Source organism: Ipomoea nil, unplaced genomic scaffold (assembly GCF_001879475.1).
Source record: "Ipomoea nil cultivar Tokyo-kokei standard unplaced genomic scaffold, Asagao_1.1 scaffold0761, whole genome shotgun sequence".
Lineage (NCBI taxonomy): Eukaryota > Viridiplantae > Streptophyta > Magnoliopsida > Solanales > Convolvulaceae > Ipomoea > Ipomoea nil.
Genome location: NW_017617189.1, coordinates 2319462 through 2333097, shown reverse-complemented (window position 1 = coordinate 2333097; position 13636 = coordinate 2319462). Strand labels below are relative to the sequence as shown.

General features: G+C 31.2%; 1 protein-coding gene across 1 annotated transcript; it reads left to right on the top strand.

Moving 5' to 3' along the window:
• The first annotated feature begins 6260 nt into the window (after positions 1-6260).
• LOC109176920 (glucomannan 4-beta-mannosyltransferase 9-like) lies at positions 6261-12763 on the top strand. Its single transcript, XM_019326330.1, has 9 exons — positions 6261-6644; positions 7632-7730; positions 8280-8532; positions 9579-9689; positions 9937-10073; positions 10692-10805; positions 10921-11120; positions 11790-11981; positions 12355-12763. Exons 1-9 carry the CDS (start codon positions 6297-6299, stop codon positions 12515-12517), a joined length of 1617 nt encoding a protein of 538 aa, XP_019181875.1. The 5' UTR covers positions 6261-6296; the 3' UTR covers positions 12518-12763.
• Positions 12764-13636: the final 873 nt, after the last annotated feature.

The window sequence follows — 13636 nt, the reverse complement described above, 5'->3', positions numbered from 1 at the left end:
TTTAGTGTTCAAATTTGTATAGTAAAGTTGGTAATAATTACGAAAATGCCACCGTATTTTTTTTTTTTTTTTAAATATGAACAGATCCTTTCGATTTTTCTGAATTTAAGGTTACGTTTGGTTCTTAATTTTCTCCTAAAGACATGTTATCATATATCCTATATATATATATATATATATATATATATATATATATATATATATATATATATATATATATATATATATATATATTCCCGATTGCTACTGTGTCCGGTTCAAATCAAACCGAACGGTGGTCATCCATACATATAAATAATAATTTGTTAGAAAAAAAATTAAATAAAATATTTATTTGAAGAGTAAAAGTGTCCATTTAATATATCGGGGGGGGGGGGGGGGGGGGGGAGCGGGAATCACCACTTTTAAATTAATTGAGGAGACAAATGTGGAGACATAAATAATTGAAGTGTAAGAAATTAATTATTATAAGCATATAATTCATGAAGAAAAAGAATCATTTTCCCTTTATCATACCTAAAATTCTTACTATAATAATATTAATCATACCATAATTATTACTCCAATTAACAACTATACTTTGAATATAATATGAAATTACAAATTCTACAATTATAAATTTTAAAAAAAAATTATGTACTATTATTTAAAAAATATTTTAATGTTATTAGACTTTATTAGGAATACATCTTTCGGTAGTATTGTGTTCTATCTTGGACTCTTTATCTTGTGTATCCTAGATAGGTTTCTATTGTATTTATCATCTCTGGTTCTCGATCATTATTGAATACACAGAATACACGTTCTCATCTGGTATCAGTCGCTTAGGTTCTATCCTATGGCTCATTCTACTGACAGTTCTGCTGGGTTTTCTTCCGAGCGGACTGTTTCTGATGCCGCCCTTCCCGTTCCCCTCGTTGCGAATACCAATCTTTCGTCTGCCCATTATTTTATTTCGATCAAATTAACATCCCGGAACTATTTGTTTTGGCGTACGCAGCTTGTACCCTTCCTCACCGGTCAGAATTTATTGGGCTTCGTCGATGGGTCTTTTCCTTGCCCATCCGCTGCTGTGGTGCCGTCTGTGTCGCAGTCCGGTGAGCAGCCGCCTCCGCCGGCGGTGGCCGCATCTTCTGGTCTTACAGCTGCCGCATGGAGACAACAAGATCAGGTCATTCTTTCAATGATAATTTCGTCTCTTTCCGACGAAGTTATGCACTTGGCAGTCGGTAAGCGCACCTCCCGGCAGGTGTGGTTGGCCGTCGAGCGAGCGTTCGGCTATATATATATATATATATATATATATATATATATATATATATATATATATATATATATATATATATATATTTTTTTTTTTTTTTGATTGCAATAATGCATAACATCATTTAAGTGGCAGCGCCTTCTTGTTCAGCCATTTGAAAAATACACTAATTGGGTTAACAAAAAACACTCAATATGTAAGAAAATACACAACAATGAAATGTAAAATTACATATAATATATATATATATATATATATATATATATATATATATATATATATATATATATATATGGGCCTCGGGCATGTTTGCCCAGGCCCCAATTAATAAAAAATTTAAAATTATATATACTATACAACCATTGCAGCCTGCTGTATAGTATATCAATCGTTATGCCATAGAACTGTGTTCACCATCCATGGTGAACACGATCCCAACGGTAACGGTGCACTGTTATCTTTTTTTTTTTCTTAATTAATCGCGTGACTTTTCTTCTTAATTTTCACATCTTGCAGTTTCACTTTTTCTTCGCGTAAGTTTCTTCAACATTCATAAATTATGAATGTGCAGGCATGGATTTATGAATGTGCAGTTATGAAGTTATGAATTTTCTTTTATGAGATTATGAATTTTCTGTTATGAAATTATGAATTTTCTGTTATGAGATTATGAATTTTCTGGTATGCGATTATGAATTTTCTGTTATTAAATTATGAATTTTCTGTTATGAGATTATGAATTTATAGAAAATTCATAATTACATAACTGTAAATTCATAATATCATAACAGAAAATTCATAATTTAATAAAAGTTTTTCTTTTATGCGATTATGAATTTTCCGTTAAAGTTTTTCTTTTATGCGATTATGAATTTTCCGTTATGAGATTATGAATTTACAGTACATTCATAATCTCATAACAGAAAATTCATAATTTAATAAAAGTTGAAATTGCACCGTGATACTTGAAAAATAAACGTTATGTGTTTTTATAAGATAATTGTGTTATGCACCAGTTTAGTTAATTAATTAAACTTGTTTATGCAAGAATAAATAATAACTGTAGAACGCATAAATAAAATAAAAACACAAGGAAATTGTTAGGCAGTTCGGAGCTCCTTCTCCTACATCTGCGGGGCAACCCACGTCTGCCCAATCCACTATAGATGTTCACCAAAGGAGTATTACAAGAGGTAAATAAATACGGCCTCCAACCTTTACCACTACCACTCTTTCTAACACCTATCAGGACTGACACACGAATACCCGAACTATCTTCACAAGTTGCTTCAGCAGTACCACGTACTGATCATGCAGTACAATATAAATACTCTTACGAATTAAATCAGAAATTACATTTAACGTATAAATTGCTTCGTAAAATCTGAATAGCTCTCACAATGTATATCACTTAAATTAGCAGTGTCTTCATTTGAGCAGCACTCTTTTATAGCACTTCATGAGCTCCCTTTGAGATCCCCAAATGTAGCCCTTTTTCTAGCTCTTCCTTGTTCGAATAAGCCACAGCCACACATTCTATTTCTTTGAAATCTTCACCTGTAGACTTTATTCACCAGGGGACACCATCCACTTATTTTGTAATCACATGGTCCAAAAGTGAAATAATTCTAACAACAATAATTTAATTAAAACTAAAACTAATAAGACAAAAAAATAAAATAGCCAATATTGTAAAAATATTTTACACTTACAAAAGTTTTTCTTTTATGCGATTACGAATTTTCTGTTATGAGATTATGAATTTACAGTATATTCATAATCTCATAACGAAAAATTCATAATTTGAACAAACGCATGCCGTTAACAGCACATTAACTAAAAAAAAAATTCTGTAAAAACGGTGTCGTTTGGACCTGTGTTCACCATTCATGGTGGACCTGTGTTCACCATTCATGGTGAACACGTTTCTAGGGCATAATTTGCGATAGTATATATATAACTTTATTTATACAATTGGGCCCCAAAAATTGGGGGCCTAATTATATATATATATATATATATATATATATATATATATATATATATATATATATATATATATATATATATATATATAGAGGGACGCACTCAGGTGCAAATAAGTGCCCAGGAAGGAAATGCGAACGAATCAGCGCGTGACACGTGTCCAGATCTAATAACTTAAAAAAAACGCAGTGGCATTTTCGTAAATAATTGAACATCGAAAGTGCAAGTAAAATCTCTTATAAGTGCACCTATTTTCACCTATAAGTGCATGTAATTTTGCCTTGTTAGCATTCACTTTCCGCAATCATTCATGCACCTGGGTGTGCTTATAACTATATGTGCAACTATTTATAACTATAGGTGCAACAACTTATAACTATATGTGCACCTACTTTCACCTATAAGTGCATGTAATTTTGTCTTGTTAACATTCATTGATCTGAGTTCAGCGGGTAGTAATACTCCTGAAAATCACTCGCAAACATTCATTCATACACCTAGATGCAACTACTTATACCTATGTGTGCAACTACTTAGAACTATAGGTGCAACTACTTAGAACTATAAGTGCAACTAAGTATTGATGCTCAGTGTAAATTTTTACTTGCACCTATAATACATTTTACATGCACTTGTAATACATTTTACTTGCACTTCGATGTTCAATTATTTACGAAAATGCCACCGCGTTTTTTTAAAAAATCAGTGTTTCTCATCCATTAGATCTGGACACGTGGACGAACAGAATCCATTCCTATTTCGCGCCTGGGCGAGCCGTTCGCACCCGAGTGCAACTCTATATATATATATATATCATAAATTATATAAAAGAAAGTACAATTTTAATATACTAAAAGTACATTATTTGTGTACTGAATGTATATTATATAAAATAATGTACTTTTAATATTCAAATAATGTATTTTTCCTGAATACAAAATATATTTTTAATATACTAAAAGTATATTATTTGTGTAATAAATGTACATACAAAATATGGTTTACACAATAATAATTGTACGCAATGCTAATGCGGTAATGCCTAAATCCTATTTTGTATTTTTCCGAATCTCTTTTTCTTGCAATCACTCCAGTCAGCAATTGGCACACTTTCCGCATAAGGCATGTACGCAAAGTCTGGAATTTAACAAGTCAGCAATTTGATTTTTGTGTTCAATAGTATTTTTAATGTAGTTTCTAAATACATAAATTTTTGTATACTAATACTAAACTTAGTATTATGAAAAATTGAAATAAAAATAAGTTCAGTCCAGCCTCGTTAACCGAATCCGACACATAAAATGGGACAGCTGGAGTAATAATCTTCATACAGAAGATCAAGGTGAGTGTGACACTGGAAAAAATTTAAACGATAGTGTGCACAACAGTGATAGATATCACTATGTGTACAATTAAAATGATAAGAATATTGATAGTTTTTTAGATGATGGTGGTCACAATAAAAACAAGATTTTGGGAGAAGTTGATATTAAAAATTTGGTTGAAGATTTTGCGTCTAAATGTGCGCTTGTCACTGTTTAAGTGAAATTTTAAATGTATTTTTTATACAATATTTTTATTTTTCAATTTTGTCACGACTTTTTAAACAACTATTATTTATATATACTAAATACTTGAAAAGGGCCCAAATTAAGATATCGAACATGACCCCTGAATTTATTGGAACGGCCCTATATATACATATATGGAAGGGATCACGTGCGGGAATGACTTCTCGTGCGGTTGGACGCACATTAAGCATTAAACTGACGCACTTTAAGTACACAACAAACGCACATTAACCACACAAACAAAATACCTTAAGAACACTAATATCACGCACATTAAGCACAAAACTCACACACATTAAGCACAAAACTCACGAACTTAAGTTTCAACAACTACTACTCACATTAAGAACACAAAACTCACGCACCTTAAGTTTCAACACTACTCACATAAGTACACACCCACGCACCTTAACCACAAAACTCACACACCTTAAGTACAAAACTCACTCACCTTAAGCACAAAACTCATGCACCTTAAGTTTCAACACTACTCACATTAAGTACACACCCACGCACATTAAGCACAAGACTCACGCACCTTAAGCACAAGACTTACGCACCTTAAGCACAAGACTCACGCACCTTAAGTACAAAACTCACACACATTAATCACCGCACAATCGCACAGGAACTTATATATATATATATATATATATATATATATATATATATATATATATATATATTGATTGCAATAATGCATAACATCATTTATCTTATGTAACACGTACTTCAAAAGTGTAATAGAATACTTGTAAGGTTGTTGGTCAATTTACGATTGCGCTGCATATACAAAATTATAAATTAAACAAAACCTTGCTATGTTATATTCGACAGATTCAATTGATTCGTGAAATTTTAATATTTTATAATACTTATTCATTTGCAAAACGAAAAAATTGCACTTTCATCCTTAATTATAAAAAGAAATTGCAATTTTCATTTCTCAATTATACTTATTGCCACTTTTAATTCCTCAATTATCTGTAAAGTAACATTTTTTCGCTCTTGAGTTTATATTTAATTTTTCTCATAAATATCTCTAGTGGTATTCAAACCATCACACTGTCACCTCCAATCATCATGACCTTTAAATTAGGCGACGAATTAGCTATACTAAGCTAAGCCCAAGCGCCTAGGAAAAACTATATTTGTTTAACAATAGAGAATGAATATAATAATTGATCTAAAGACAGAAATAATATTTCATTATAATTTAGTGATTTAAAATGCCATTTTTCTCTTTTAAAATTTAAGAATTGACCCATGAGTCAGTGACCCTAATAGTAAGTCAATCTATAAATTTTGTTTTATTAAAAAAAAAAATTTTAAAATCATGTATACTTTAAGCAATTTACATATGCAAAAAAAAAAAAGTAAAAAACCATTCAAACTCTTATATCTTACACTATATATATATATATATGATATATCGTATTGATCATCTAAACATTCTACATCAAACACATTCCAAAATGGACGGCAATTCCTCCTCCGCAGCAATAATGTTTTCGTCGGAGGCTGCCGTCCGGGGTGCCGGAGACGCTATTGCCCCCTACCTTGGGGTGCTGTGGGTGCAAGCAAAGGCGCTGGTGATCGTGCCGGTGCTCAGAGTTATGGTTTACCTCTGCTTGGTAATGTTAATCATGATACTCATGGAGAAAGTATACTTGGGAGCCGTCAGCGCTTACCTGAAGCTTTTCCGACGAACGCCGGCGAAGCAGTACAAGTGGGAGCCTATCAAGAAGGAAGATGATGCAGAGATTGGGAACTCTGGTTATCCTACGGTTCTAGTTCAAATACCAATGTGTAATGAGAAAAGGGTAATTTTTTTATTCATTTTCTAATTTCCGTTTGATACTGTTTTGGGTCTCTCGAATCTCGACTATATTAATATTTACACTTTTATTTTCAAGTTCCTTTTTTTTTTTTAACGGGAGGGTGCGGCCTCATTTGAGCAATTTCTTCTCTCTCTCTCTCTCTCTCTATATATATATATATATATATATATATATATATATATATATATATATATATATATATATATATATATATATAAAAGTTCAAATGCGGCGATGTCCTTAGGTGCGATGGTGCGACAGAATTTCAGAATACACCAACAATTTAAAGGAAACACACCGCAATGAAATGCAAAAAAATTAAAAAATTAAAAGATAAACAACAGATCCAAAAAAAAATACACCATATAACTCACCGCATCCCAGTGGTGTATTTCCGAACACTGTAGGGTGTTTTTACTCACACCTAATGGTGTATTTTTGGTGATGCGTACCTAATTTGTGTGTGTTTTTGTGGTGCATTTTTCTAACGTTGATGATGTATATTTGTTGAACTATTAGTGACGCCGCACCACCGCACCTAAGGAAATCGCCACATTTGAACCTTAATATATATATATATATATATATATATATATATATATATATATATATATATATATATGTGTGTGTGTGTGTGTGTGTGTGTGTGTGTGTGTGTGTGTGTGTGTGTGTGTGTGTGTGTGCGCGCGCGCGCGTGTGTTTTCAAAAGTGAGTTCCAATTTTTTTAATAAATTTTTAAAAGGCCATGCAATGATGAGTTTTGTGTTTCTCAGGGATTAATTTAAATTTTATAATAAAGTTTTTTAAAAAGTATTTTGTGATTTGATAACATTACTTTTATCATTTTAAAAGAAAGGTCACAGGTTCAAGACCCACTAAAATAACTATTTTTACATGGAGTTAGATTATGGTTCTAAAAAATATATTTTTAAAAGCCATGCAATAATGAACTTTTTGTTTTGTATATAGGTATACCAACTGTCCATTGGAGCAGCCTGTAACCTTTCGTGGCCAACCAATCGAATTATAATTCAAGTTCTTGACGATTCTACTGATCCTGAAGTTAAGGTATGTCCGATGAATTGATTACTATAAATTATTTGTTTTCATTTCTACTCATTCAAGAAACTGAATTATTTTTTTGGTTTTGTTTGTAACTTATGGGAAATGTCATAAATTCTTTGTAGTTAGTTGTTAATTATTTAAAAATTTGCCAATTCAAGATATTAGATGAAGTCACATCGTTTTAGAACAAAATTATTAGAAACAAATTATTAGTGGCATCACATATGTATTACTCTTTTAAACTATAATAATTCTATTTCCACGAATTATATACATGTATTCTCATTTTATTTTACTCTATGCTTATGTTGCATGTTTTGATTTATCTAGAAACAAAATAGTGGACCATAATATGTAGCAGTTTTTTTTTTTTTTTTTTTTTTTTTTTTTTTTGATGACGAGAAAAACTCATAGTCACTATTAAGAGTGTGCACTGAGTTAGTCCATAAAAGTCCATATATCATTTTTCTTATTGTACTAAAATTTTTACACCAATATAAAAGTTCAACTTATCATTCCCCATTAATGTATTTGGTAATACACAATCAACAGGCTTTGGTCCAACAAGAGTGCAGGAGATGGGCAGGTAAAGGGGTGAACATAAAGTATGAGACTAGAGATAATAGAAAAGGGTTCAAAGCAGGATCCCTCAAGCAAGGAATGAAGCATAGCTATGTTAAGTCGTGTGAATATGTTGCTATTTTCGACGCTGATTTCGAACCCGATCCTGATTTCTTGTACCGCACCATTCCTTTCCTTGTACATAATCCTGACATCGGCCTTGTTCAAGCTCGCTGGAAATACGGTATTATATACACAAACCTTTACGAATTCTTACGTTTCTATTCTTTTCTTTCTTTAATTTATTAAAATGTCATCAGTCATGTGATATAATTTTTAAAAGTATAAAAATATTATTTAATGTGTTATCTTTTTTTTTTTTTTAGGAAATTTAATGTGTTATCTTAAGAAGTGCATGTATAATTGTCCATTCTTCAAAATAAAACACAATAATTTAATGGTTAGCAACTTCTTTAGGAAATCTAATTGCCAATGTGACAATATTTAGGTGGTACGTCAATTGTCAATATCTTCAACTTTTTTGGTTAATTGGACTGGTTGGCTGCATTCAATTCTGGCGGTCCATTGACCACTATTTAGGTCGTCGGGCCCTTATTTTTATTTTTGATCTGACAAACTATATATATATATATATATATATATATATATATATATATATATATATATATATATATATATATATATATATATATATATATATATATATTATTAGAAGTATTATTAGAGAATTTTCCGTATTTTTATTAACTACAATAATATTTGTTTATAATTATGGTAGAAAAAAACAAATGATATAATTATGATCTAGTTGAGTAGGGACAATTACTTACATTTTAAAAAAGAAAATGTTAATCAAACTCAAAACTTGCACTTGTTTGGGAAGGTTCATTCAATTAATTCATTATGGGTCCCACTATACATATCATTTTTTAAAAATTACATTTTTTATTCTTCAATTATTTCCAAGTTATAAAATTAATCACTCTCTTTTAAGTCTTTACAATTTTAATTTGACCCTTTAATTGTTAAACACATTTTAAATTTAGTTTATCAACTATATGGTACTATGTCAAATTGGAAATATATTGAAAGTTAAAAATGTTTTTAAAAAACACTAAATGCGAACGGGATGTGATATCTTAATTAGTTGAAGGATTTGATTTTACAACTCCAATCTTTTAATAATTGAATGACTAAATTTGTTTGTAGAGTATAATTTGTTGAAAATTTTTGCTGGTCTAAAAAATCATCTTTAAATTGTAATGGCAGTCAACGCTAATGAGTGCATGCTGACAAGACTGCAAGAGATGTCAATGGATCGCCATTTCTCAGTGGAGCAAGAAGTTGGGTCTGCCATCCATGCATTTTTCGGCTTCAATGGTAAGCTCTATATACACACACATTATGCAGTAATAAAGATTCGCTTAGCGTAGTTAGTTCATCGCCTAACTTAAAAGTTATGAATGGAGGTTACTGTGTGAAGATTTGAATTCTTATGGAAACATGTATAGAAAAAAATAAAAACTCATCAAAAACTACAAAAAAAAACTCCACTATTATACATGTTCTAATAAAAATTGTGGGTATTAGATACTAAGACAATATATGCATGAAAATTGGTATGCAGGAACGGCAGGTATCTGGAGAATAGCAGCATTGGATGATGCTGGGGGATGGAAAGACCGTACCACTGTGGAAGACATGGATCTGGGTTGTCGAGCTGGTCTAAAAGGCTGGAAATTTGTCTTTCTCGGTGATGTTAGGGTAACTTTCTAGCCTCTTCTATGGTACATTTTATTTTGTGAGAGAATATAGAGTTAATACCAGATTTAGTCCCTCCATTATTAGGATTTTATCACTTTGATTCTCGACTTTCAAACTTACTTAATTTCATCCCAACTATGCAATTGTTAATCAAAATAATCATCATCAAGACTATTTTGGTTTTAACCAAAGATTAGTTTTGGTAAAAATTACATAGTTAAAGATGAAATTGAACAAGTGTGAAAGTTGAAGATCATAGAGATGAAATTTTAATAGTCAAGGAACCAAATTTGGCATTGACATATTACCTCGATCGAAAGAATACAACTTATCATTAAATTAAACAATGATTGGTGAGGAGCAACCCCAACTAGCTAGCCAACTAGGCATGATTGCAGTTCAGCTCCTAACCTTTAGTTCACAGTTCTGAAAAATGACAAACTGAAACTAGAACCTTTGAAAAAAGTTTCGGTTTCGATTTAAACCATCAGTTCGAACTGAGTTTTTATTTTAAAATTATATTTTTATTTTTAAAATAGTTCAAACTGAACTATTATTATTAGTTATTACTTGCTGAAGTTGTCTCTGTTTGAATAACAAGAATATAATACTCCGTAGGTGAAAAGTGAATTACCAAGCAGCTTCAAGGCATACAGATACCAGCAGCACAGGTGGTCATGTGGCCCTGCCAATCTTTTCAAGAAAATGACATTCGAAATTATGAGAAACAAGGTAGGTACTTTATTAGAGATAGGAAACTCATCAACTTAAGTACAACCACTCAAACATATATAAACTTAATTAGCTTATTCATTAATATAATTTAGCTTATCTTAAACCTTTGCAGAAAGTGACAATCTGGAAGAAACTGTACCTGATATACGCCTTCTTCTTCGTCAACAAGATCGTCGCCCACGTTCTCACCTTCATCTACTACTGCCTCGTTCTCCCTGCAACTGTTTTGATCCCAGAACTCAAAATTCCACTTTGGGGAGCTCTTTATGTCCCAACACTTACTGCCCTCCTCACTCTACTTCCTTGTCCAAGGTACATGTTAGGATCTACGTCAAAAGCAAAAGCTATAGCTTATAGCAAAATCGTAATTTTATTTTCATATATCATCATTGTTCATTTTCGAGACTTGACCCTTTAGGCCTCTGCCTAACAATTCTCCACCCAATTTCATTTTTTTATATCATCACATTTTCTAGTCTTAATCCTTTAGCATCTTCCTAATAATCCCTAGCCATTGTGGGTTGGATTTGGCGCCTCTGCCCAACAGATATCACTTGTTAGATTAGCGCTTATTACTATGCCGAAAGTTTATAACTCATAGTGAAGATGCAACTTTATTTTCTGTTACATTTTTGAGAGGTAGGATGCTGAGCTTGGGCATTTCAGCCTAAGCCTATATCAATCCCCTAACTACCATGTGATGGACTTTACCCTTCACCAACCTCCTCCCAACAAATACCACTTGTTAAATCATTGCTTATCACTATGTCAAAAGTTATAACTCATAGCTAAGGCGCAACTTTATTTCCTAATACTGCAATATTTTTGAGGAGTTGAGCTTTGCCCTTTAAACCTCCCCCTAACAATCCTTCAGTCACGGGATATTGAACTTAGCCCTTCACCGGCCTTCGCCTCTGTTTTTACTCTTAATTTTCACATTTTTTGTTAAAGAGTTTCTTGTTTGTTTGTGGTGATGTTTAGATCATTGCACATGACGGCTTTTTGGATGCTTTTTGAGAATGTTATGGCCTTGCACCGAACTATTGGAACCTTCATCGGACTTCTTGAGGTTGGGAGAATTCACGAATGGGTTGTCACTGAGAAGCAAGGAAACACAAAAACTGCACAGCCTAAATCTGCAAAGAAAGTTCCTCGTTTTAGGCTTGGAGAAAGGTATATATACTTCTTGCTTCATAACAAAATAAATTCTAAGAACAAAAATATTTTTACTCTTAATTATTACTGATGGATTATTTTGATTCGTATTGTTAAAAATTACAAACATATGATCTTCTTTACAAGATTTGGGTGGTATTGGTCTTCTCAAATTGAAACATAACACTACAATAAATTAAAACAACAAAATATTAACAGATTTAGCAATTGATTATACAACCTATCTACTACGAATTTTAGTTTTTTTTTTTTTTTTTTTTTTTTTCAATAGAAGTCTGTTGATAAATTAATTAAATACCTTCGAATTTCAGTAATTTTACTTTTAATTTTTTATCGAATTATTTATTTATTTATTTGATATATTGTATAGGTTGCATTTGTGGGAGATCATTGTCGGATTCTACATGCTCTTTTGTGGTTGGTACAACCTTATTTTCGGAGACAACTATTATTATGTGTACTTGTTTCTCCAAGGAGTGTCATTCTTGGTCATCGGATTTGGCTACATTGGTGCATTTGTGACAACTTCGTAGCTCACTTTTGGTAGATTGAGGAGTTCTTTGGAAGGATACATGCATATATTTGATTCTAAATTAAAGTTAGTATAAATAAATAATTAAATATATATTTATAAATAAACTTCCAGTGTACTTGCTGGTGATGTAAAGAAATTAGATGGTTATTACGTAGTACTTGTTAGGAGTATGATTGGCTTGGCAGAAATTAGGTTGTAAGGAAAATCCAAGTCCTTCAATAAAATTATATATATTTTGCTTTCTTGCCTAATTTCTTCTTAATTAATACAATTTTGTTCAGTGGTAATGTTTATTTTAAAACTTATAATTTATGATAAACTACAAATAATTATAAACTATGTTTGATAAAACATGGAGAGCTTAAAAACACTATTCAAAATAACGTTTCAAAATAAGCTAAGTAGCTATTAGCTTTTAAACTAGTTATGCCAAACATAATTGTAATCGCTTAAATCTCCGACTTTCATTAATTAGCTAATTTAGACTAGCTTGGAAATGTTACATTACACCATTATGAACAACTTCAGAAATTGTCGTTGCAACAAAGAAATATCACACAACCACTTCACAGGCAAATTATTCTGTGAATCATGGTCCACATAATTCTATGGACCATCAATATTAGATATATTTTTAATATACTAAAGGTATATTATTTGTATACTGAAAATATATTATTTGATAGTATATATAAAATGATATACTTTTTATAAAATGTATTTTATGTATATAAATAATATGTCTTTAGTATATTAAAAATGTACTTTTTATTTATGTTCCACACAACTGTGGACCATGATCCATATAATAATGATTGCACTTCACATATACTAAAAATCTAGCTATTATACTGTGGACCATGGTTCAAAAACGGCGATGTTTCTTTAAGTAAAGAAATGACAGCCGTTACAATTTAACAAAGCGCGTATTTTTTGTCTGTTAATTACCAAATGAAACTACAGTGTATCTAAACTGATACTGCCTTGCATATTATTTTAATATTATCAAATAAAACTGCAATTGAATTGAAATGAAACTGTAATTGTGTTGAAATGAAACTGCAGTGTATACAAAATTAAACTGAATAACAATTTCACATATTTTAGTGTATATTGT

Bases quoted from the DNA above. Each gene is read 5' to 3' on its own strand.
- LOC109176920 (XM_019326330.1), top strand. From the start codon at position 6,297: ATGGACGGCAATTCCTCCTCCGCAGCAATAATGTTTTCGTCGGAGGCT. The intron at 6,645-7,631 runs GTAATTTTTTTA...TTTTGTATATAG, and splicing joins CAATGTGTAATGAGAAAAGG to GTATACCAACTGTCCATTGG. The intron at 7,731-8,279 runs GTATGTCCGATG...CACAATCAACAG, and splicing joins CTACTGATCCTGAAGTTAAG to GCTTTGGTCCAACAAGAGTG.